Raw genomic sequence first — 19958 nt, forward strand, 5'->3', positions numbered from 1 at the left:
TTATGTTAAGTAGAGACATACACTTATACTATTCAATAACTGCGATACTGCATTCACTCTTTATTTACCATGTAAACTATTCAACTATCTAAAAATTCTTTTTCTTAGAAATAAACAGTATCATTGTAATTGAAATTTAATTTAATTAAGTTCTAATGTTTTTATTTAAATTCTAATATCTTTTAATATAGTTCTAATGTTATTATTCGATTTCATTAGAAATAAACAGTATCATTGTAATTGAAATTTAATTTAATTAAGTTCTAATGCTTTTATTTAAATTCTAATATCTTTTAATATAGTTCTAATGTTATTATTCGATTTCAAATTAAATTGTAAGTGCGCATCGTTTTCTGTTCTGTCCGCAGACACCGAATGTTAGAAGTGCGCTATAAAACTGCATTTAAAAGTTGTTTGATATTATTATGTCCTTGAGTTCATAATAAAAATGTTATGAATTGATAAGGTTAGTGATCTAAAATCTAGGTCATCGCTTAAAAGATGAAAAATGATAAGGAAAGGATATCTTAGAAGCGGGTACATTCAAGCACTTCGTGATGCATTTCGCTCTTAATTCTGATTGGCTTTGCGGAATTAAATGAATCATTCCATATGATTTTGAACGTATTGACTTAATAGTATATGGAGTGTTTCCTGTAGGTTGCGGAAATCATTTCTTTCATTATTACCAGTTATATACAAAGGGTATTTTTAGAAAGCGGGAGGTAAGATTATATTCTTTCTGTCCTTCTTTAATAATATTTTTAATACATTCTCCTATTTCTCTCATGACATAATCCATGTTTCAATACATAATGAATGGCATGTTTCTCTCTATACATAATCCATCCAAAAAACTATTTTTGTCAGTAATGCTTACTAACCTTTTGTTGCCCACTTTCATGCGTTTTAAAATTTTGGCAATATTGTCGGAATATTGACCGCATATTTACAAAGTTTGCTAGTTAAAATTTCAATTTTTAGCTTTTGAAATGTTCGCTTTCAATTACATAAGTACTCTTTTTTTTTTTTTTTTTTTCTCCACCTACAGGTATCTGAGTATCACAGAAGTGACTGCTTATTTTTAGTTTTGAAAGGTAATGGCAAAAATTTTACATGCAATTAACCGGAACTACAAAGATTGCTTAAAGTATATTAAACAAAGCAAAAGAGTTTTTATGTCTGTATTTTGTTATTACTGCTGTTTCAAAAAGAAAGAGTTTGAAAATGTATCAAAGCTCTTCACTATAATACAGTGCAGTATTATTGTAAATGTTAAATTAATTGAAAACTCAGTAATTGTAACTAATAGCAGAAATTTGTGAATTGCTATGGAGTATCTATTATCCAAAGTCTGCTAAAATAGTACTCCTATTTTCTGGATATATTAGTTAGTTGGCTGGCAAAGGAAAACATGAATTATAAAAAAAAGAATTTTGCAGTGTTTCACCAGATATAAGAAACAAGAATTCTAAATTTTGGAATCACAAACACTATTTTCTGGGGGGGGGGGGCATATTATTTTTGGTTTAAATTCTTTATTTATATTGCAAAGATCCAGAGTGTTGGGATTTAAGTCATAGCATGCTGTCTATGCTCCTTAAGTATTGCTCCAACAAATAACTGCTTCCTTTTGTCAATACAGATATTTTCAGAAACAGAAGTATGACAATATAGGGCATCTTTGTGGTAGCCTTTATGAGACTGTGCAAGGTGTAGACTATGATTGACCTTGTATTCCAAGGGATCTTCAGATCACTTCAGTAGTCAAAGAAAATGAGTGTAAAATGGCTGTAAACATTGCCTGTACCTTTGGATGAGAGGGCCTTCAAAAAGTTAGATGAAATCGGCCTGCTACTTCATAACTTCAGAATTTGTCTAGATTTCCGGAAGATGCTTTTTGTCATTAATTATTTTCAGATGTCTCGTAATAATTCTAGAAGTTATTTTAAAGTGTTACATGATAAATTAAGCTTTGAATTGTATACATATAACTGAGGATATACTAGAACTACTACAAATTATTGAAATGCTGAATGCAGTATTGCATTACTTTCAACAGTATTGCATTGTTTTCAGTAGTTTTTAGGTAATATTGGGTAAAAGTTTACAGTTGGATGCCTTTTTTTTTTTTTTTTTTTTTTTTTTGGTCATTATTTTTTTATGGCAAGATTGGCAGCCGCAAGTATCAAGATAGCCACTACACAAAACCAAAATAACAATTCAAAGAATTGCACAAACTCGGTGTCCATGTACACATCACTCTATTTTCACTTCAAAAAACATCAGAGAATTGCACAAACTGGACATCGCACACTGCCTTGAACTTTGTCCATGTACACATCGCTCTATTTTCACTTTAAAAAAAATCAGGAGAATGATGACATCGTGTAAGGTTAATAAGAAGTTACTCATTGCTAAAATTGAATAAAATTTATCGCCAGTCGAAGGGGCACCCAATTCTACATTAGAGCCTAATATTGAACTCTTTACAGCGGTGCAGTAATGTTGCATATTTTCATTGTGAGAGTTTTATTTTTAAAAAAAGTTTGCAAATTTTATAATTTACATATAAATTGTACACTTACTTTAAAAGTGAAAATATCAGTAAGGAATCACTTTACCTTTTAGATTCCTAATTTACATATAAATTCTACACTTACTTTAAAAGTGAAAATATCAGTAAGGAATCACTATACCCTTTAGATAGAAGGTGGTTTATTCCAAACATCAATATTTCAGTTTTTAATGGATGTTATTCATAAATATATATCTGCTGCACTTATAAATAGAAAGCATACTTTTTGCTAGAATTAAAAAAAAAATCGAGTTGAATATTTGCATGCGAGTTTCTTAAAATTGCACAAAATACACTTGGATCCAGTTTTAAATACAGTCAAAAGTCGTTAATCCGGACTCGTCGGGATTTCGGCGATTCCAGATTATTGATTTTTCCGCATTATAGATCATCAGTTTAAATCTCATAAGATGGCATGCAGAAATTCTAAAATTAAAAATATGAAACCGTAATTTATGAAATAAAGAACAATTATGATCTAAAGGGTATCAAAATTTGCAAAAAGAAAAAGCTTAATATTTATTTGTTTACTTTATTAAACATTTCTTTCAATGTGAGTTGTTTAAGTTTTGCTTTGTTTCATGTGATAATACTTTCTCTTTAATTCTATTAAACAGACATAATTTCTTGTTCAGTTACAAAGTTCCGCTGTTCAAGTCCCGTAATTGCTGTGCCGAGAATACCGACTAACTTCTCAATCGAAATTTTTTCGTTTTTACTAACCTCTCTGTCACCTTCTTCATGTCTTTATCCATTTTTTGCAGCAATTCCACTTTTTGTTTGATGGACATCGAAACATGCTTCAAGTTAACTTTTATAAAATTGCTCTTACAGTCTGCAAAAAATAATAAGCCAGATCCAACTCGAAGATAAAGGAACAACGCAATCATCAACATTAATTTAAATAGATAATTTTAGCTTATACCGTCCGTTATACATTAAACGCGCACGCGAAAACATATTCTGCGCTTGCGCACACGCATATGTGCAGTCGTAAAGGTCTTACGCGCACGCGTTAACGCCTATGCGCATGTGTAAACGCAGTGCATGCGCACAAAGTTTTTAGCTTTGAGGTCCGGATTATGGGTGTCCGAATTAACGACTTTTGACTGTAGTAAATTAGTAAAAATGTTAATATGTTATGTTTTATTATATATGCATTTACTTTTTTTTTAGCAAAACATTTTTTCGATTGAAGACTTGACATTTTTCTGGTATGTGCATTATAATGTGCTGAGAATATAGTATGTGTATCAGAAGGTAAGGAGTTCAGATATAAAATGATAGGAGCATTTTAGAATTACAATTAAGAAAGTATCTCTTTTTCATGACCCTTTTGGGAGCTTCAGCTTTCAAGGGCCAAATCCTTTATCTCATGGAGGCTGATAATCAGTATTAAGATTGTAAATGTCATTATTGTAGCATTAGGAGTCTCTGTAATGTGTGGAAATTTATTTTGTGTCTTAAGAATTTTCAGAAATAAAAAGTAATATTTTTTTTTTTTTTTTTTTTTGGTCTTTTAAAAATTGAACTTTGGAATTTTTATACAAGTATGTCTTGATTTATTTGGCTTTTAAGATTGAATTTAATAGCTTTTGCAATGCTAAAACAAATCCCAATAGCATTTCACATTCTTTTTTCTTCCTCCTTCTCAGAGGGCACAAAACAAAATTATGGCTAAGTTCTTTTTTTCTTTTTAAAGCTGGCAATCAGCTTTATTAATCAAGTACGCTGATTTTGTGCACTGGCAAAATATAAAATGTTCCACATCCTACATGTAAAGATTACTGTCTGTAATAACTTTTGCAAGTTCATGTACTAGCCTGATGTGAAAAAAAGTATACAATTGTCTCTTGAATCATTTCCTCTATTGAATAAAAGCAAAAGTTTCCATATGACATTGATTTATGGTGAAATACTATTATAGAAAGTCCTCTTCTTATGATTTGACATTGATATTTTGAACAGTTCATTTTAAATATATTTAATTTTATGTTCTGTATATTTAGTTGCTGGAATATAAACTAATAAGTGTGTCAGAATAGTTTAACTTAAAACTATTACAGCTTACTGCTATGACTTTTATTATGAAAGGGCATGCAAGTTTAGAGCAAATTTTCAAGATATTTTCATTGTCTGCAAAAAGCTTTAAGTTGAAAGTAATGTTTTAAACTGAAGAAATAAAACATATTATTACGAAATGTACAGGCCCAGTGGGATAGCTTCCCCCAAAGCAGTTTTAGGATTACCATAAATGGCAAGGGAAGGCAGGGTTGCCACATTTGGCGACAAAATTGGTGATATACCATGGACGGTTGGAGAACCGGGTAGAGTAGACTTTAAGGTACAACTTGTATTATGATGAAGTTGTTGTTTGATTTATCGCGAAGTTGTTGTTCATTTATGGTAGCCTGCGTAGTTAAATGTTATGGAAACCCTATTGTGACGTAATCGGGTGCATGATTCTGGGAAATTTTGAATCATGGAATGTTTTGTAAGCAATTTTGTGGTGTGTATTGGTTTGATTCTTTAGAAGGTAGAATGGACGAATGTAGTAAGATTAATTTGAAGTGTCTGTACAATTTGTAGTGAAAGGGGAAAAGAGCTTTAATTGACTGGTGTGTAAATGAAGGTTTACTTAGTAGCCATTATAAGTGTCTTGTATATAGGAAGGATATGCGTCTAGTCGAACGTTAAAAACCGTTTAGATGGATTTGAATGGGTTTGTTGGAAGAAAGATTCAGATGGTCACTATGTGAAGCGTTCGATCAGAAAGAGTACCTGGTGTGAAAACAGTCATTTGAGTATGATTGATATTTTAGTTTTTACGTGGCTCTGGGTGTGCGAAGCGAACTCAAATCATAGTAAGTGAATATTTGCTTTTGGTAGTGTTTAAATGTATAACATTTTTTTTCTATTTTATGTTATTTTATTGTTTGGTTTAAAATGTATTTTATTGAGATTATGTATGAGGCGTATTCGGAAACTAAGTACCGTTTTGAAAAAAAAAAAAAATAAAACAATTTTTTCGAATCCAATTTTATTTTTACATGAAAATACGTGTCTTAAACTATTTTTCAACATAGTTTCCGCCAATGATCAAACACTTGTCATAGCGGGTGACCAGTTTTTGTATACCATCGTCAAAGAAACTTCCCGCCAGTTTCGATAACCACGACTCCACAGCATTTTTCGTGTCATTGTCAGATCCAAAGCGCTTGCCACCAAGCTCGCGCTTCATGTGCAGGAACAAGTGATAGTCGGACGACGCCAAGTCCGGGCTGTACGGCGTGTGATCGAACTGCTCCCAATGAAACTGTCGAATTAACGATTGAGTGACACCAGCAGTATGGGGCCGAGCATTGTCATCGAGCAACACAATTCCTTTACTCAGCATTCCTCTTCGTTTCTTTTGAATGGCACGCCTTAGTTTTGTTAAAGTCTCACAATATCATGCCGCATTAATGGTTTCACCTCTGGGAAGAAATTCAGTAAGCAAAACGCCTTTCCTATCCCAGAAGACAGTGCACATGATTTTTTGTGATGACATTGTCACTTTGAACTTTTGTTTTTTCAGAGAATGAGTGTGTCTCCACTCCATCGATTGTTGTTTCGATTCTGGTGTGAAATGACACACCCAAGTTTCATCACCTGTCACAATTTGGTTTAAAAGTTTTCTCCCTCATCACTGTACCACGTTAGAAATGTCAGGGCACTACCAAGTCGCTTTGTTTTGTGAACATCAGTGAGCATTTTTGGAACCTATCGGGAACAGAGTTTGCGATAATTCAAGCGGTCAGACACAATTTCGAACAAAACAGTACGTGAAATTTGTGAAAGAGTTGTCATTGTGAAGCGTCTGTTCTCATGAATTGCTTCATCATCTTTCCTTACCAAATCATCGGTGACAACAGAAGGCCGACCACTCCGAGCCTTGGCGTGGACATTTGTTCGACCTGCATTAAACATTCTTACCCACTTTCTAACCATTCCATCACTTATCGCGTATTCACCGTAAACTTCTGTCACTTGACAATAAATTTCGGCCGGTTTAACATTCCTCGCATTCAAAAATTTAATCACGGCACGAATCTCACAGTCAGAGGGAGAACTAATTGTCTTAAACATTTTGAATGTGCACAGCAAACTGAAAACACAACTTAGAGCAACCAAAATGGCGACAATTGAAAGTCAGTGAATAAGAAAGACTAGTGTGCATGCGCAGGACGCCTACCACAGCACTGTGACGGCGCTAGAATGAAACGGTACTTAGTTTCCGAATATGCTACGTATTTTTGGTTTGCCTATATTGTAGAATTGGGTGCTCCTTTGACTTTTTTTAAGTGAAAATATATCGTTGTGTACGCACAAAATAAAGGGAGTGCACAATGCAAGTTTATGCAATTCTGGGATTTTTTTTAAATGAAAATAGGTTGACGTGTACATGTTAAAAGAGTTAAAAGAGTGTGCGATGCCATTTTTGTGCAATTCGGGGATTTTTTTAAGTGAAAATAGGTCGACGTGTACATGGATAAAGTCAAAGGAGTGCACAGTGCGATTTTTGTGCAATTCGGGGATTTTTTTTAAGTGAAAATAAGTTTATGTGTATATGGATACTGAGTTTGTGCAATTGTTTGTCTTGTTATTTTGGTTTTGTGTAGCGGCAATTTCAATTTTTGGGGCAAAAATTGCCGCTTCTCAAACCAAAATAACGAGTCAAAGAATTGCACAAAATTGGTATCCATGTACCGCCAAAAATCGCCAAGTTTCGCCAAGGGGTACCCTAAACTATACTTTTACCGGAGAACCTTCTGGAACAAATTCTTACCGGTTTAGCCCAGAATGTTCTCAAACACAAGCCAAAAGCTATATAAACCCTGCTGGTCGACAGGCAGTTAGTGTGTGTGTGCCTCGCATAGAGTGCGAGATAGTCAATATCGAGTTGGTGTCTCGTGTAGCGAGTCAATCCCTGTGGAGTCGATCGAGTTGACAGCCGGGCAGTGAGTGCCGAGTGGGTCGTCGAGTTCACCGAAGGAGTCTCTTAGTGTATCGCTGTTAGTGCATCATTGAGAGAGCGTGTTGAGCTCCGAGAATGACTGAACCGAAGAGTTGGGAGCCGTGCTTTGTGCGCCGTAAAGTGCATCGCGAGTTGTAGCGTAGAGAGTCTCGAGAGTATGTGGAGTTCCGAGAACAACCGAGCAAAGTCGGGAGCTGTACTCTGGTGCTTTGCAGTGAAGCTGTCTCCATCGTGATAACCTGAAGGCTGTGTCGCTGATCGTGTCAGCGAGTTTATAGGAGTTCATGGACGACTGTGAAACGTGTTTTGGAACTGTCCTGACAATCTTGGTTAATAAAGTGTGTTTCGATACTTCATCAAGTAGTGTTGTCATTATTCTCTCCAAATCCATACGAACCCCGTACGAACGTGAAGGAAGAAAATAACGTAACAATTGGTGTCAGAAGATCAAAGATAATATGTTCACTTTCAGATCAGGCACTGCACATGTTAGATCTCAGTTTTCTATATTTGTGTGTGCAGGCATAGTGATCTAAAGGGTGAAATGAAAATGAAATACAAGTAAAACATTTCTGTGATCTATTGCTTGCACACTAGTCTCTCATGCATGTTTTACTATCTGATCTCCAGCAACTGAGCATAATGCACCATCATTGCAGCCCTTGCCTCAAAGTCTTATAATGAGCTTGATTTATTTCCCAACCCTGGAAACTACATTGTGTATATACATTATTTCTACTTAGAATGAAGAATATATACATATTATATCAGTAGATTTTTTTTAAGTGTTATTTTGGTATAATGTGGTAATTCTTCTGGAGAACATTGAATATTCAAAAAACTTTTCCCGTCATCCAGGTTAATGGTGACTGCTTCTTTTTTTTTATATCATTTTGATTTTTAAAAGTTTCACAGGAATACTGTGTTTTCCTAAAATGAGAAAAAACTTTTTTGTTCTTGAATACAATTTGTTAATGTATTTATTACTTTGTGAAATCAGTTTTAAATAAGTTTAATTTTATATAGAATTAATAAATTACTCTGTTTTATTTAGCTTGCTATTTTGTGTAATAATATAATCACCTTAGAATGACATTGCTGTGATACATGTTTCATATTATTTTTTTCATTTGAAAATCTGCAATGAATAATAAGATTAAAAGGACTATCCTTGAAAGAAAAAATAGTTTCACTGTCTCATTTAAAGCTAAGAGTGATTTAAAATCCCATCTACATTATTAATTCATGGATTTTGAAAATTCAATTAATGTAATTTTGCATTAATAATTTGAGCCTGTAGTTGTTCATTTTAGTGAGAAAATTAATATTTTTAAAAATTTCTGTATGATAAAAAACATACATACAAAACTCCAGCCTTTTTTTTTTCAGGGGGGGGGTAAATTTAGATTACTGGCTTTACTAAGAATTTTTATTTTTTCTGTTTTTCGAGCTGTGGAGATATATCTCTCAAAATAAATTATGAATTTCATCATTTTTAAAGAATTTTATTATAGTGTTAATTACTAAAGTAATTTAGACATATTTTGGTGCAAGACAATTAAAATTGTAGATTAAATATTTTAATTTAGAAGATATATATATATATATATATACAGTCAAAAGTCGTTAATCCGGACTCGTCGGGACTTCGGCGATTCCGGATTATCGATTTTTCCGGATTATAGATCATCAGTTTAAATCTCGTAAGATGGCATGCAGAAATTCTAAAATTAAAAATATGAAACCGTAATTTATGAAATAAAGAACAATTATGATCTAAAGGGTATCAAAATTTGCAAAAAGAAAAAGCTTAATATTTATTTGTTTACTTTATTAAACATTTCTTTCAATGTGAGTTGTTTAAGTTTTGCTTCGTTTCATGTGATAATACTTTCTCTTTAATTCTATTAAACAGACATAATTTCTTGTTCAGTTACAAAGTTCCACCGTTCAAGTCCTATAATTGCTGTGTCAAGAACACCGACTAATTTGTCAATCGAAATTTTTTTGTTTTCAATAACCTCTGTCACTTTTCTTCGCTATCGGAAGCGAATTATAATGACGAGGAACTTGTTTTAAATCATATCAAAGACGGAGCATATCGAGATGAAATACTACATTTGGTAAGGAATTATAAGCCAAATAAAATAAAAACATCTGCGCTGAAGATAAGGATAGTGCTGACAAATCAACTTCCAATTCATTACGCGCCCGCCGCCGAGCAGCGTGAAATTGATAAACAGATTTCGGATTTCAAAACACACTTTCGCTTTAGATCCTTTACATATTAACAAATATATATCGGAAATTCTATTTGATATAATCGAAAGTTTAAGCTTACTTTTATAAAATTGCTCTTACAGTCTGCAAAAAATAATAAGCCGGATGCAATTCGAAAATTAAGGAACAACGCAATCATCAACATTAACTGAAATAGATAATTAGATAATTTTAGCTTATACGTCCATTATACATAAAATGCGCACGCGAAAACGTATTCTGCACTTGCGCACACTCATATGCGCAGTCGTAAAAGGTCTTACGCGCACGCGTGAACGCCTCTGCGCATGTGTCAACGCGGCGCATGCGCAGAAAGTTTTTAGTTTTTATGTCCGGATTATAGATCATTCCGAATTATGGGTGTCCGAATTAACGACTTTTGACTGTATATATATATATATTTTTTTTTTTTTTTTGAGGAGTCTGAAATATTGTCACTAAATAATTTTATATTTAATGTACCTCATTAATCCTAAGATTTCTTTATTCTAAAATATATGTAAAGGGATGCTTTTTAATTATATTTTTTTCCTCAGTTATAGATAGATGGCTTCAGAATTTAATATATCAAAATTGCCAATCACAGTTAAAAATTTTCTCAATTGGATGTGCCATGGTCTGGAGCCATGGGAAATCATTCTTTGCACTTTTGTTACAATGTCATTAATATTTTATTTGACATTATGGCTTGAAGTCATGGATAGTAAGTTTCTTAGAATTTTAATTGCATTATATACAAAATTTTGTTCCATTGTTCTTTATTATAATATTTTATGTTACTTCCTAAGCTTTAAAAGCACATTTTATGATATTAATGAAAATTTATGGGTTTCTATATACAGTGAAAACACGAAAGTGAGGGGACTGAAATTTTTTTTTATGTTAAAGGATATTGCCAAAAAAAAAAAAAAAAAAGCTATATATTCAATAAAATTAAGTTTATTAGAGTACATTTTATTTACATAGATATGTATATATGTATGTATTTAATAAAAAGGAATGGAAAAAAATCCACAAGAACTCAATGAAATTAAATACAAAATTTTCAAGTTTTTTAATCTGATATTTTTCTTTACATTGTCTTTTTTAGCATCAAATTGTTAACAAATTGATCAATATCATTCACTTTGTTATTCATTTCCCTATTGGAATGTACGTCTAAATAACTGTGCATACATTTCATGATGTTCCTCATTTTGGATGACGAGGGAACAATAGCGGCATTATTCATTTCATTTTTGTCTTCGGAATCTGCATCAATGATGTTTTTTGAGTTTTGAACAAATTTCAAAATGTCTTTGTTTGCCATAATTGGTGTTGTACACACATTATCATCATCTACTACAATGAGTTCTTTGAATAATACAGTAGGACAGTCCAATAATACAAACTTTCTCAAACATTTCATTAAGTGTTGGCTCAGTGTCAACGTTCTTTTTCTCCATTTCTTTTGGCGCCAAAGAATCTGATACTTTTGAAAATCGTGTATGATGAAAACAATTTTCAGTCGTCTTTGGAGTCACTGAATTTCATGCAGAGTTCAACATATGAAGAGACTGAGACATGCAGAGTGCAACATATGAACCAAACTCACAAATTTTTACTCACACTATGGTGTACTTGTCACCGAATTCCAAAGCCAACTGATGAGATATGAAAAGTTTGTGTGGCATTTGTAGGGGTGGAGGGTGAAAGTAGCTTAGTTAAACAAAACTGGCTCGTATCACAGGCTTTTCCGAGAGTATTTCAAAACCAAGTTAGCCTCCTTTCTACGAAACATGTGAAACCACCTCTCTTTCATTTCACACCCCTCTTAAAATCTCGCCTGCAAAGCCGGTGTTTTCCATATTTTGCTCATTCCCAGAAAGGAAATCTTTTCGTGTTAAGAGAAACAAAATGCATAAAAATACGTAGTAGTTTGTCAGGACCGTTGTATTATTTCTTGTTAACCGATATTTTGTCTTAAGCATTTTTGTGTTAAACGAATTTCACTGTATATAAAATCCATTTCAACATGAAATCCAGTGATAAATGACTTAAATAATAATCTTAAGTAGATAAAAAGACTTTTTCGTTCCAAATGCACAAAAATAGCATTGATTTCTGGAGCTAAAACTTCATGTTCAGTAATAATTTTGGTTTTATGCATGTAAAATTCCATGTTTGTTGATTGCTGATAAATACTTCCTTTTTTCCTATGTATTTAGATAGATTCCAAATTTTTTAAACTTGTTATGCAAATTTTATAGTTAATAATGTATTAAAGTACATTAGCAGTTATTATAAATTTATAATGGGCTTGATATTTGTCCTTTAGTGTAATGCAGAAGCTGATGAGAAATGTTGATTATTCATCTTAGAATCTTTTAGCTTAAAATTTGTCATAAGAAAAAATTATCTCTTTTTTTTTACATTAATTACAGATGGAAGAATAGCTAACAGCATATTAAATTGCAGCCTACTGCTTAGATGGAGCATTTATTGTAGCAGTTTTCTGCTACTGCTAAGATTCTTTTAAGATGTTCTTATTTAATAATGTGTGCCCTTACTCCTCATTTAAGAGTAAAAGCATCTGTAATGCATTTCAGTGAAAATATTTTTCAACTTGATTTGAATCTGAAGTCTCATAAAGGGTGTCCCAAAATTAACGCAAGATTTGAATTAAATAAAAAACACAGTTTTTTTTCCTTTAAATTGTTACTTTTTTATTGAATCGTAAAGTACATAGGATAGGGTTATGTATGGAATAACAGATTAGGTAGATGTTCTCTGCGGCTTTGCTGGCAATACTCTTTTGTTGAAATTTTTCAGGAACATTTTGCATAAATGTGCCTGAATTTCGTTGATGCAGCGTTGAACTACCTCCTTCAATGCATGCTTGTTTAGGTGCTTGTTAGTATAGACTTCAAATAATCCCATAAAAAGAAATCCAAGCGTGTTAAATAACACAATCTAGGGGGTCAATTCTCATCACCGAAACAAGAGAGTACATTGCCAGAAAATGCCTCATGCAGTAATTGAATTGTTTCATGCTCTGTATGACATGTGGCACCGTCTTGTTGACACCACGTGTCATCCACATCAGTATCATCCAATTTAGGCAGAAAGAACTGTGTTATCATGCTGCGATATTGAGTACCAGTAACATCCACTGCTTAACAGCTTCATTTTCAAAAATGTATGGTCCAGTGATGGCTCCAGCCCAAAATCTGCACCAAACAGTGACACGTTGAGGATGCATTTGTTTTTCGACAATCACATATGGGCTCTCTGAACCCCAGATGCGGCAATTTTGATGATTAACAAAGCCATCAAAGTGAAAATATGCATCATTGCTGAAAATGATTTTGTTGGAATAATCGGCATCCACATTTTGATGTTCCATTCAACAATAATCCATTCAACGAACTCTCTTCGCTGTGCATGGTCATTAAGCTTCAGTTGTTGTGTTAATTGAACTTCGTAAGCATGGAGACACAAATCTTCGCACTGTAGAGAGCTTCTTGAAATTTGCAATTCTTGTCCACGACACTGAACTGATGTTCCTGAACTTTCACCAACATTCTCATGCACTCCTTCAATATTGTCATTTGAACAGCTTGTTTTTAGACGGCCAGTGTGTTTAGCATCACCGATTGATTCAGTCTGCATGAATTAAATCTTATTACAGTCGACGAAGTTAACACTCTTCCACCATTATTTTGTAAGAAATTTTCGATCTGTGTCCCCCAGATTTTCATTATTTTTGAAATATTGGTTAACAATGAACACAACTTGTTCTATCCTGTAACGCTTCATTTCTGCTAACCCTAAACTATCAGCCCTTCAAATGGTTTTATTTAGTAGGGATGCCAGCACTTTACTGCACGAATGGTGGCAAATTCAAAGTTTGCTTTAATTTTGGGACACCCTTTATAAACAGCTTAAAAGAAATAATTCTTTTACTAAGTTATGTGAATTTAATTCTTCTTGTAATTCGTTAATTAAAGGTAAATGTTTTTTGTGTTTAGTGCATGCCAGTATATGTCTATCTATGTATAATTCTTTTTAGCATGAAAAGCTGTAATGAATAGTTTAAATAGTTATCTTAAGTAGATAAAAAATTTAGACGTGATTGGTAAAAGATAGCATTAATGAATTCAATAGGAGATGGAATATCTCAACGTTTCTGGTATTTTGTACGTCAGTTACCATATGTAAAACAAAGTATTGAGAAGAAGATGAAAAGTTCTTCAGATGAAGTTGAAAAAGAATTGTTGAAAGGCTTAGAAAATAAAGTTTTTCTGAGGGAAATTCCAGAAACTCATTGGAAAAGTGTAAGTATATTTTAAATATTTGCACTTTTTATTGCTTTTTCTGAATTTACTTATATTTTAATTTTTGAGCATTCAATTTATTCATATTAATGTTATTTTTTTAATGAAGGAAGACATATTAAAAGAAATTGGAAAATATTTATCATTTGGAAGATATTCTTGGCAAGAAGGCTATGTGTCTGGTGCTGTTTATCCTGGCAATGATGAATCTTTGAAGTTACTCATGAAGAATGTGTATGGGGAGACAGGTTACACAAATCCTCTTCACCCTGATGTTTTTCCTGGTATTAGAGTCATGGAAGCTGAGATTATACAAATGGTCTCTTCTCTTTTCAATGCTCCACAGGCTGTTGGGACTGTAAGTTGCAATTAATACATCCATTTTTTGAAATGGTTGGATTTAAATGGTTTGAATAAAATTAGTAACGTTTTACACATACTTCAAACATGGAAGCTTTTTATTTAAAAATGAAAATTTAATTTCCTGTAACTTATTCCCAACATTCATAGTATTGATGCAAAATAGATTTTACACAGTAAAAATCTCTCTCACACATTTTGTCCAACTCGCATTTAAATCTATTAAAAGTGTATTTTATAGCAATAAATAGTAGTTCAACTTTATTCACAGTGACTAAATTTAATTGAGTCTTCAGAAAAGTTTTAGAATAGTTAGCATGCTGTGGATAAACTGTAACATTTTAAGACCGTAGTTAAACATTAGGAAAGATTTTTTTTTAATCCATAAAATATTGAGCATTAAAGCTAATAAAATATTCAATATATTCAACTTTATTTCTTGATCTGGAGAAAATGGAATAGTACTATCATAGAATGCCTACACATGGATCTGCTTTTCATACCAGTATGGATTATGAATGAGTTTTTAAATCTTATCGCATTTCGTTGGTATGTTTACTGATTATTTATTTTGAGGCTAATGTTGTTTGAATTGGATTAGAGTATTATATTATGCATAGTGCATAAAGGTTATGAACCTTTGAAGGGAGATGGCGTGATAAGAAGCTTTCTAAAAGAAACAGGCCCATGTGAAGGGAGCGAAACCTAATGCATCCAGATAATTCAACTGCTGGAAATAGAACAGAGGAAGGACTACCAGTATTTCATCCTTTTATTCACTTGGCCACTAGTTGCCTAATCTTATGTAAATAATAAAACATCCCTCATTTCTTTTTCTTTTGGGGGGGAGTGAAGATAAATTGTTCAAATCATACCATTTAATTTTAAAAAAAAAACTAAGGTCATAATTAACTAAAGTTAGAAATTATTAGAAAATTTACAAAAATCCTTCTCTATGATTTTTTTTTTTTTTTTTTTAACCTGCAGTTGCGAGCAGTAGCAACACTCTACGGGGAAAAGAAAAACCTTTTTTATCTCCAGCGTGTGGAATTGTCTATCGGAAATTCTAAAGATATGCTCATTTTAAAATGATTTTGTGATATTGCTATTGAATTGAATTTTATGGTTTAAGTGTGAAGAACATGATATTTCATAAATAAAGTCTTTCAAATAAAACAAAATGTTAAAAGACCACCCCTTTGGATGTAATTTAAAATCTGAAACCTTTCAGATTTTTATTTTATTTTATTTTACTTTGCATTATTTATATATATATAACATTTTAATGCACTCGTAGAGGCTGAGGGTGAAAACTCAGCAGCTAACAAAACTGAATTGAAGAATCACCATTCTCTATTTTTACACATCATCTCTTTGTCAGACAAATTACTTTTCAATCATCGTTGAATACAATAAATTTTGATGTACACTTTTTAAAGGTACAACGTAAGTATCTTAGACAGCATAAGCGGCACAGAGTTGTTGCATGGCAAAAGTTAGGAAAAAAGGAAGGTGTCATTGCTTGCGATGCAATATTTATACTACGCAGGTGCATATGTGAAGCTAAGCCATGATTGGTTAATTATAGTTTTAGTTATCTTTTTCAAGCAGTGTTATGTAATTTGGAAATATCTCGAATTTGAGAGAAAGGATGAACTTGGAGAACATAAAATTCAGAATAGTCTATGTTAAGGTCGCCAGTTATATCTTAACATAGACATCATATCGAAATGTCCAGGCATGGTAAAATAGCTTCTCCACAAAGCACTTTTAGGGTTGCCATAAAATGGCAAAGGAAGGCAGGGTTGCCCCATTTGGCGACAAAATTGGCGATATGCCATGGACGGATGGAGAACCTTCTGGAACGAATTCTTACCTGTTTAGCCCCAAATGTTCTTGAACGCAAGCCCAAAACTATATAAACCCTGCTGGTATGCGGAGAGTGAGTGCGAGATAGTTAGTCTTGAGTTAGACAATCCGTGCGGAATGAGTCAATCAAGTTGAGAGCCGGGCAGCGAGTGCCAAGTGGTCGTCGAATGCATTGAAGAGTCTCTTAGTGTATCACGGTTAGTGCATTGTCGAGAGAGTGTGTTGAGCTCCGGGAACGACTAAACCAAAGAGTCGGGAGCTGTTCTCTGTGTGTCGTCGAGTGCATCTCGAGTTGTAGCGTGGAGAGTCTCAAGAGAATGTGGAGTTCTGAGAACAACCGAGCAGAGTCGGGAACTGTACTCTGGTGGTTTGCAGTGAAGCTATCTCTATCGTTACAATGTGAAGGCTGTGTCGCTGATTGTTCCAGCATGTTTATAGTAGATCTTCGACAACTGTAAAAGTGTTCTGAATCTGTCCTGATTAATATTGGTAAATAAAGTGTGTTTCAATATTTCATCAAGTGTCGTCGTTATTCACTCAAAATCGCACGAACGCCTTAAACGTAACAATCTTGCATATATGTGTGTGTGTGTGTATTTAAGCAAAGGATTCAACTCTTTAAATATTCTTTGCTGAAATGCACACTCACTTTTATCTGCTCTACTCTTGCTATGCTAAAGTGTACTGTTGCATCGCTCTGTTTTCTATGTCTTCCATTGTTTGAAAAAATATATGCTATGAAAAATTCTGAGGTGCATATCACATTCATAGCAATGTGTAAATGAGAATATATGTGTTCAGAATTAGTTATCAAGAAATAAAATTTTGTCTTGTTATCTACACTAATGTCTGCAATTTTTTTCCCCATCATTGTATCATCTGATGTATCTACACTATATTCAAATCCTCAAATCATTTACAGCAATTATCACATGTATGTGTGTTACAGTGAAACACCGAAATCTGGAGAATGTCAACTTTCACCGGTAAATGTAGTCGCTTGGTGCATGTCTGAAATATTTTCCAAATACTCTTATTTCTGACTTACACCGGTAAACGTCGACATTCACCATGTGCTAATGGTGAATGTTGAACATATAAGAATATTATATTTTCTTCTTCGTAATTCAGTCTCGAAAAAATGCAAAAACGCACTTGAGACTTAAAATGAGAACATAAGAACTTAAAACACACAGTACATTCAAAATGAGAAAGGAAAATAATAGAAGTTAAAAACTTACTAAATTACGTGATTCAAATCTTATTTACTGCAACAACTTAAACTATTAGGACACTTTGAATTGCACAAGAGGTCCTTGCTTTTACAATTGCATTTATTTGTGGAACACTTTCTTTTGCAATGACAGCACGTACATGTACCCTTCTCTTTCCGACCTACACCAGAGCATATCTGTGATTGTTGACATACACCGATGAAGGCCCGAATATACAAGAATGCAATGCAATATTCGATCTTTCACCGACGTATTTGGTGAATGTTGACATTCTCCAGTGAAAGTCGACGTTCTCGAATTTCGGTTTTTCACAGTAACATATGTTTATATATACATGCATGTTATTAATGAATTTCAGTTTTTGGTGTTTGTGAAAAATTGGTTAACTAATTTTTCACAAAGACCAAAAATTGAAATTCGGAATTAATAAATTAAAAAAAATTCCTATAAATGCAATAAAGAATTTTAAAAATGTTAAAACCAAAACTTTTCAAACAAGTAATGCCCCATAATTTCTTACTTTATGGCTTTACTGATAATTTTTCAGCAGCTTAATGCGCAAAAATACTAGGCATATATATATTTTGATTTAATTTTTTTTTTTGTAATTGTATTAGTTATTGTGAAAATAATTACTTCTCAAATCACCAGTTATTTTTGTTATAGTCACCTGTTTCATATCATAACCTTAAAATCTAAATTATGAATATTTTTATCAATCCTTGAATGTTTATATTGAATGTATATAATAATGGCAATTTTACACAGAATACCTGCAGTTTTATAACATGTATCTGAAATCTGGGTACTTCTTTGTTAAAGTGGGTGCTTCATAAGCCTTTGGCAGTATTTGAAATATCCACACCATATTTATTGGATGATTAAGTATACCAGTGGTGATAAAGTACAGATGTTGCTTTAAAAAAGATGTGGTAGAACTGTATGAACTTGAAAGTTTTAAAAGCAAAGTCAAGACACACACATAATATATATATATATATACATAAGCAATTTCAGATTTAAGATTAGTTTAAATCTAGTATAATGCCATGTAGACATAACAGCATTTTGGCTTGACAAATTCTTTAGGTCTGATAGAGAAATGCTAATCCCCCATGGTACTGGTGCCAGAACATGTGCAACCAGTGTGATCCTTGCTGTCAGAATTTAGGGGTGGCAAAAATTTAGAAGATTATAACTGAGCAGCAAAAATTAGGGATGGCAGAATTATCAGACACAGGGCAATAGAAATTGGTAGAAGTTACTTGTAGCAGAATTTAGGACCTGCAGAGATTGCTCTGTTTAACACTGGCAATGCTTACCCCACAACCACTTAAGAACATAAAGTAAGCCATAAGCCAACCTTAGTGCAATGTCAATCAATGCATTGTGATTGATGGTTGTGTGACTTTTTGCCAGCAGGGGTTTGAAAGTGACATGCAGGATTCTCAGTTAGACTGGAGGAAAATCCTATTTACTGCAGACTTGCTTCCTTTTGTTATTATACTCTGTATTCCCAGACTTTATAAAATCTCCTTTTTTTTTTTTTTTTTAGCCCAAAGGGTCAATTTGCCCAAAAGAGCTGTTAATTTCGTTTTGGCATTTTCGTCGGTTCACTATAAATGTTGGTTCACTTTACAAATTGTTGGCATGAAATATTAGAGCCCTGCATTATATTTAAAGAAATAAAATAATAAAGAATCTGCATGAATATATGTATGTTTCTCGCACTGTGAAAAAACGACGGTACCTAGAGACATCAAATTTTGAATAATGTAATTCTCCATTCATCATCATAGGCATCTGGAATTCTCCATCATAGGCATCTGGAAGCTCAAATTTGGAATTTCTTTTATAAGCTATATCATATTTTGTTAAACATTAAAGAATTTTTTTATTAACAAACTCAATGATTTCAAAGTGAGTAGTAGCAACACTGTACTGAAAAGAAAAATTTTTATCTCCTCCATGCGACACTGTCTGTCGGAAATTCTAAAGACATGCTGTTTTTAAGTATTTTGGGATTTCTTGTTGAATTGTATCTGGTGTAAGTGCCAAGAGCGTCATTTTTAATGAATAAACTCACAAAAATTTATTAATAAAAAGATCAAATAAAAAAGGTTGTATAAATCCATCTTAGTAAGAAAACTGAGGAAAGAATTAAAAACAAAAAATATGTGCCAGCACTTGACGCTGCATCGAGAATTCTAAGCATATACTGCTGTACTGCTTTTGAAATTTTTTTATGTGGCGTAAGCATGAAGATAATGATGATTAAAAATAAAGCTAAAAAGACCAAAAAA

At 32.9% G+C, this 19958-nt stretch overlaps 1 protein-coding gene across 2 annotated transcripts in view; it reads left to right on the forward strand.

The window, feature by feature from the left end:
- Nucleotides 1-376: 376 nt before the first annotated feature.
- Sply (Sphingosine-1-phosphate lyase) overlaps nucleotides 377-19958 on the forward strand; it is an 88922-nt gene continuing 69340 nt past the window's right edge. The window contains exons 1-4 of one of the 2 annotated variants that reach the window (XM_085817081.1): nucleotides 377-725; nucleotides 10412-10578; nucleotides 14022-14191; nucleotides 14301-14549. In XM_085817081.1, coding sequence (XP_085673207.1) covers nucleotides 10422-10578; nucleotides 14022-14191; nucleotides 14301-14549 — 576 coding nt within the window. In that variant the 5' untranslated portion in view covers nucleotides 377-725; nucleotides 10412-10421. The remainder of the gene's footprint in view (nucleotides 726-10411; nucleotides 10579-14021; nucleotides 14192-14300; nucleotides 14550-19958) is intronic. The other variant, XM_085817080.1, reaches the window with a different exon arrangement.

This window comes from Stegodyphus dumicola, chromosome 5, assembly GCF_044657685.1.
Source record: "Stegodyphus dumicola isolate Sdum_Otavi_A_Nest chromosome 5, ASM4465768v1".
In the NCBI taxonomy this organism is placed as follows: domain Eukaryota; kingdom Metazoa; phylum Arthropoda; class Arachnida; order Araneae; family Eresidae; genus Stegodyphus; species Stegodyphus dumicola.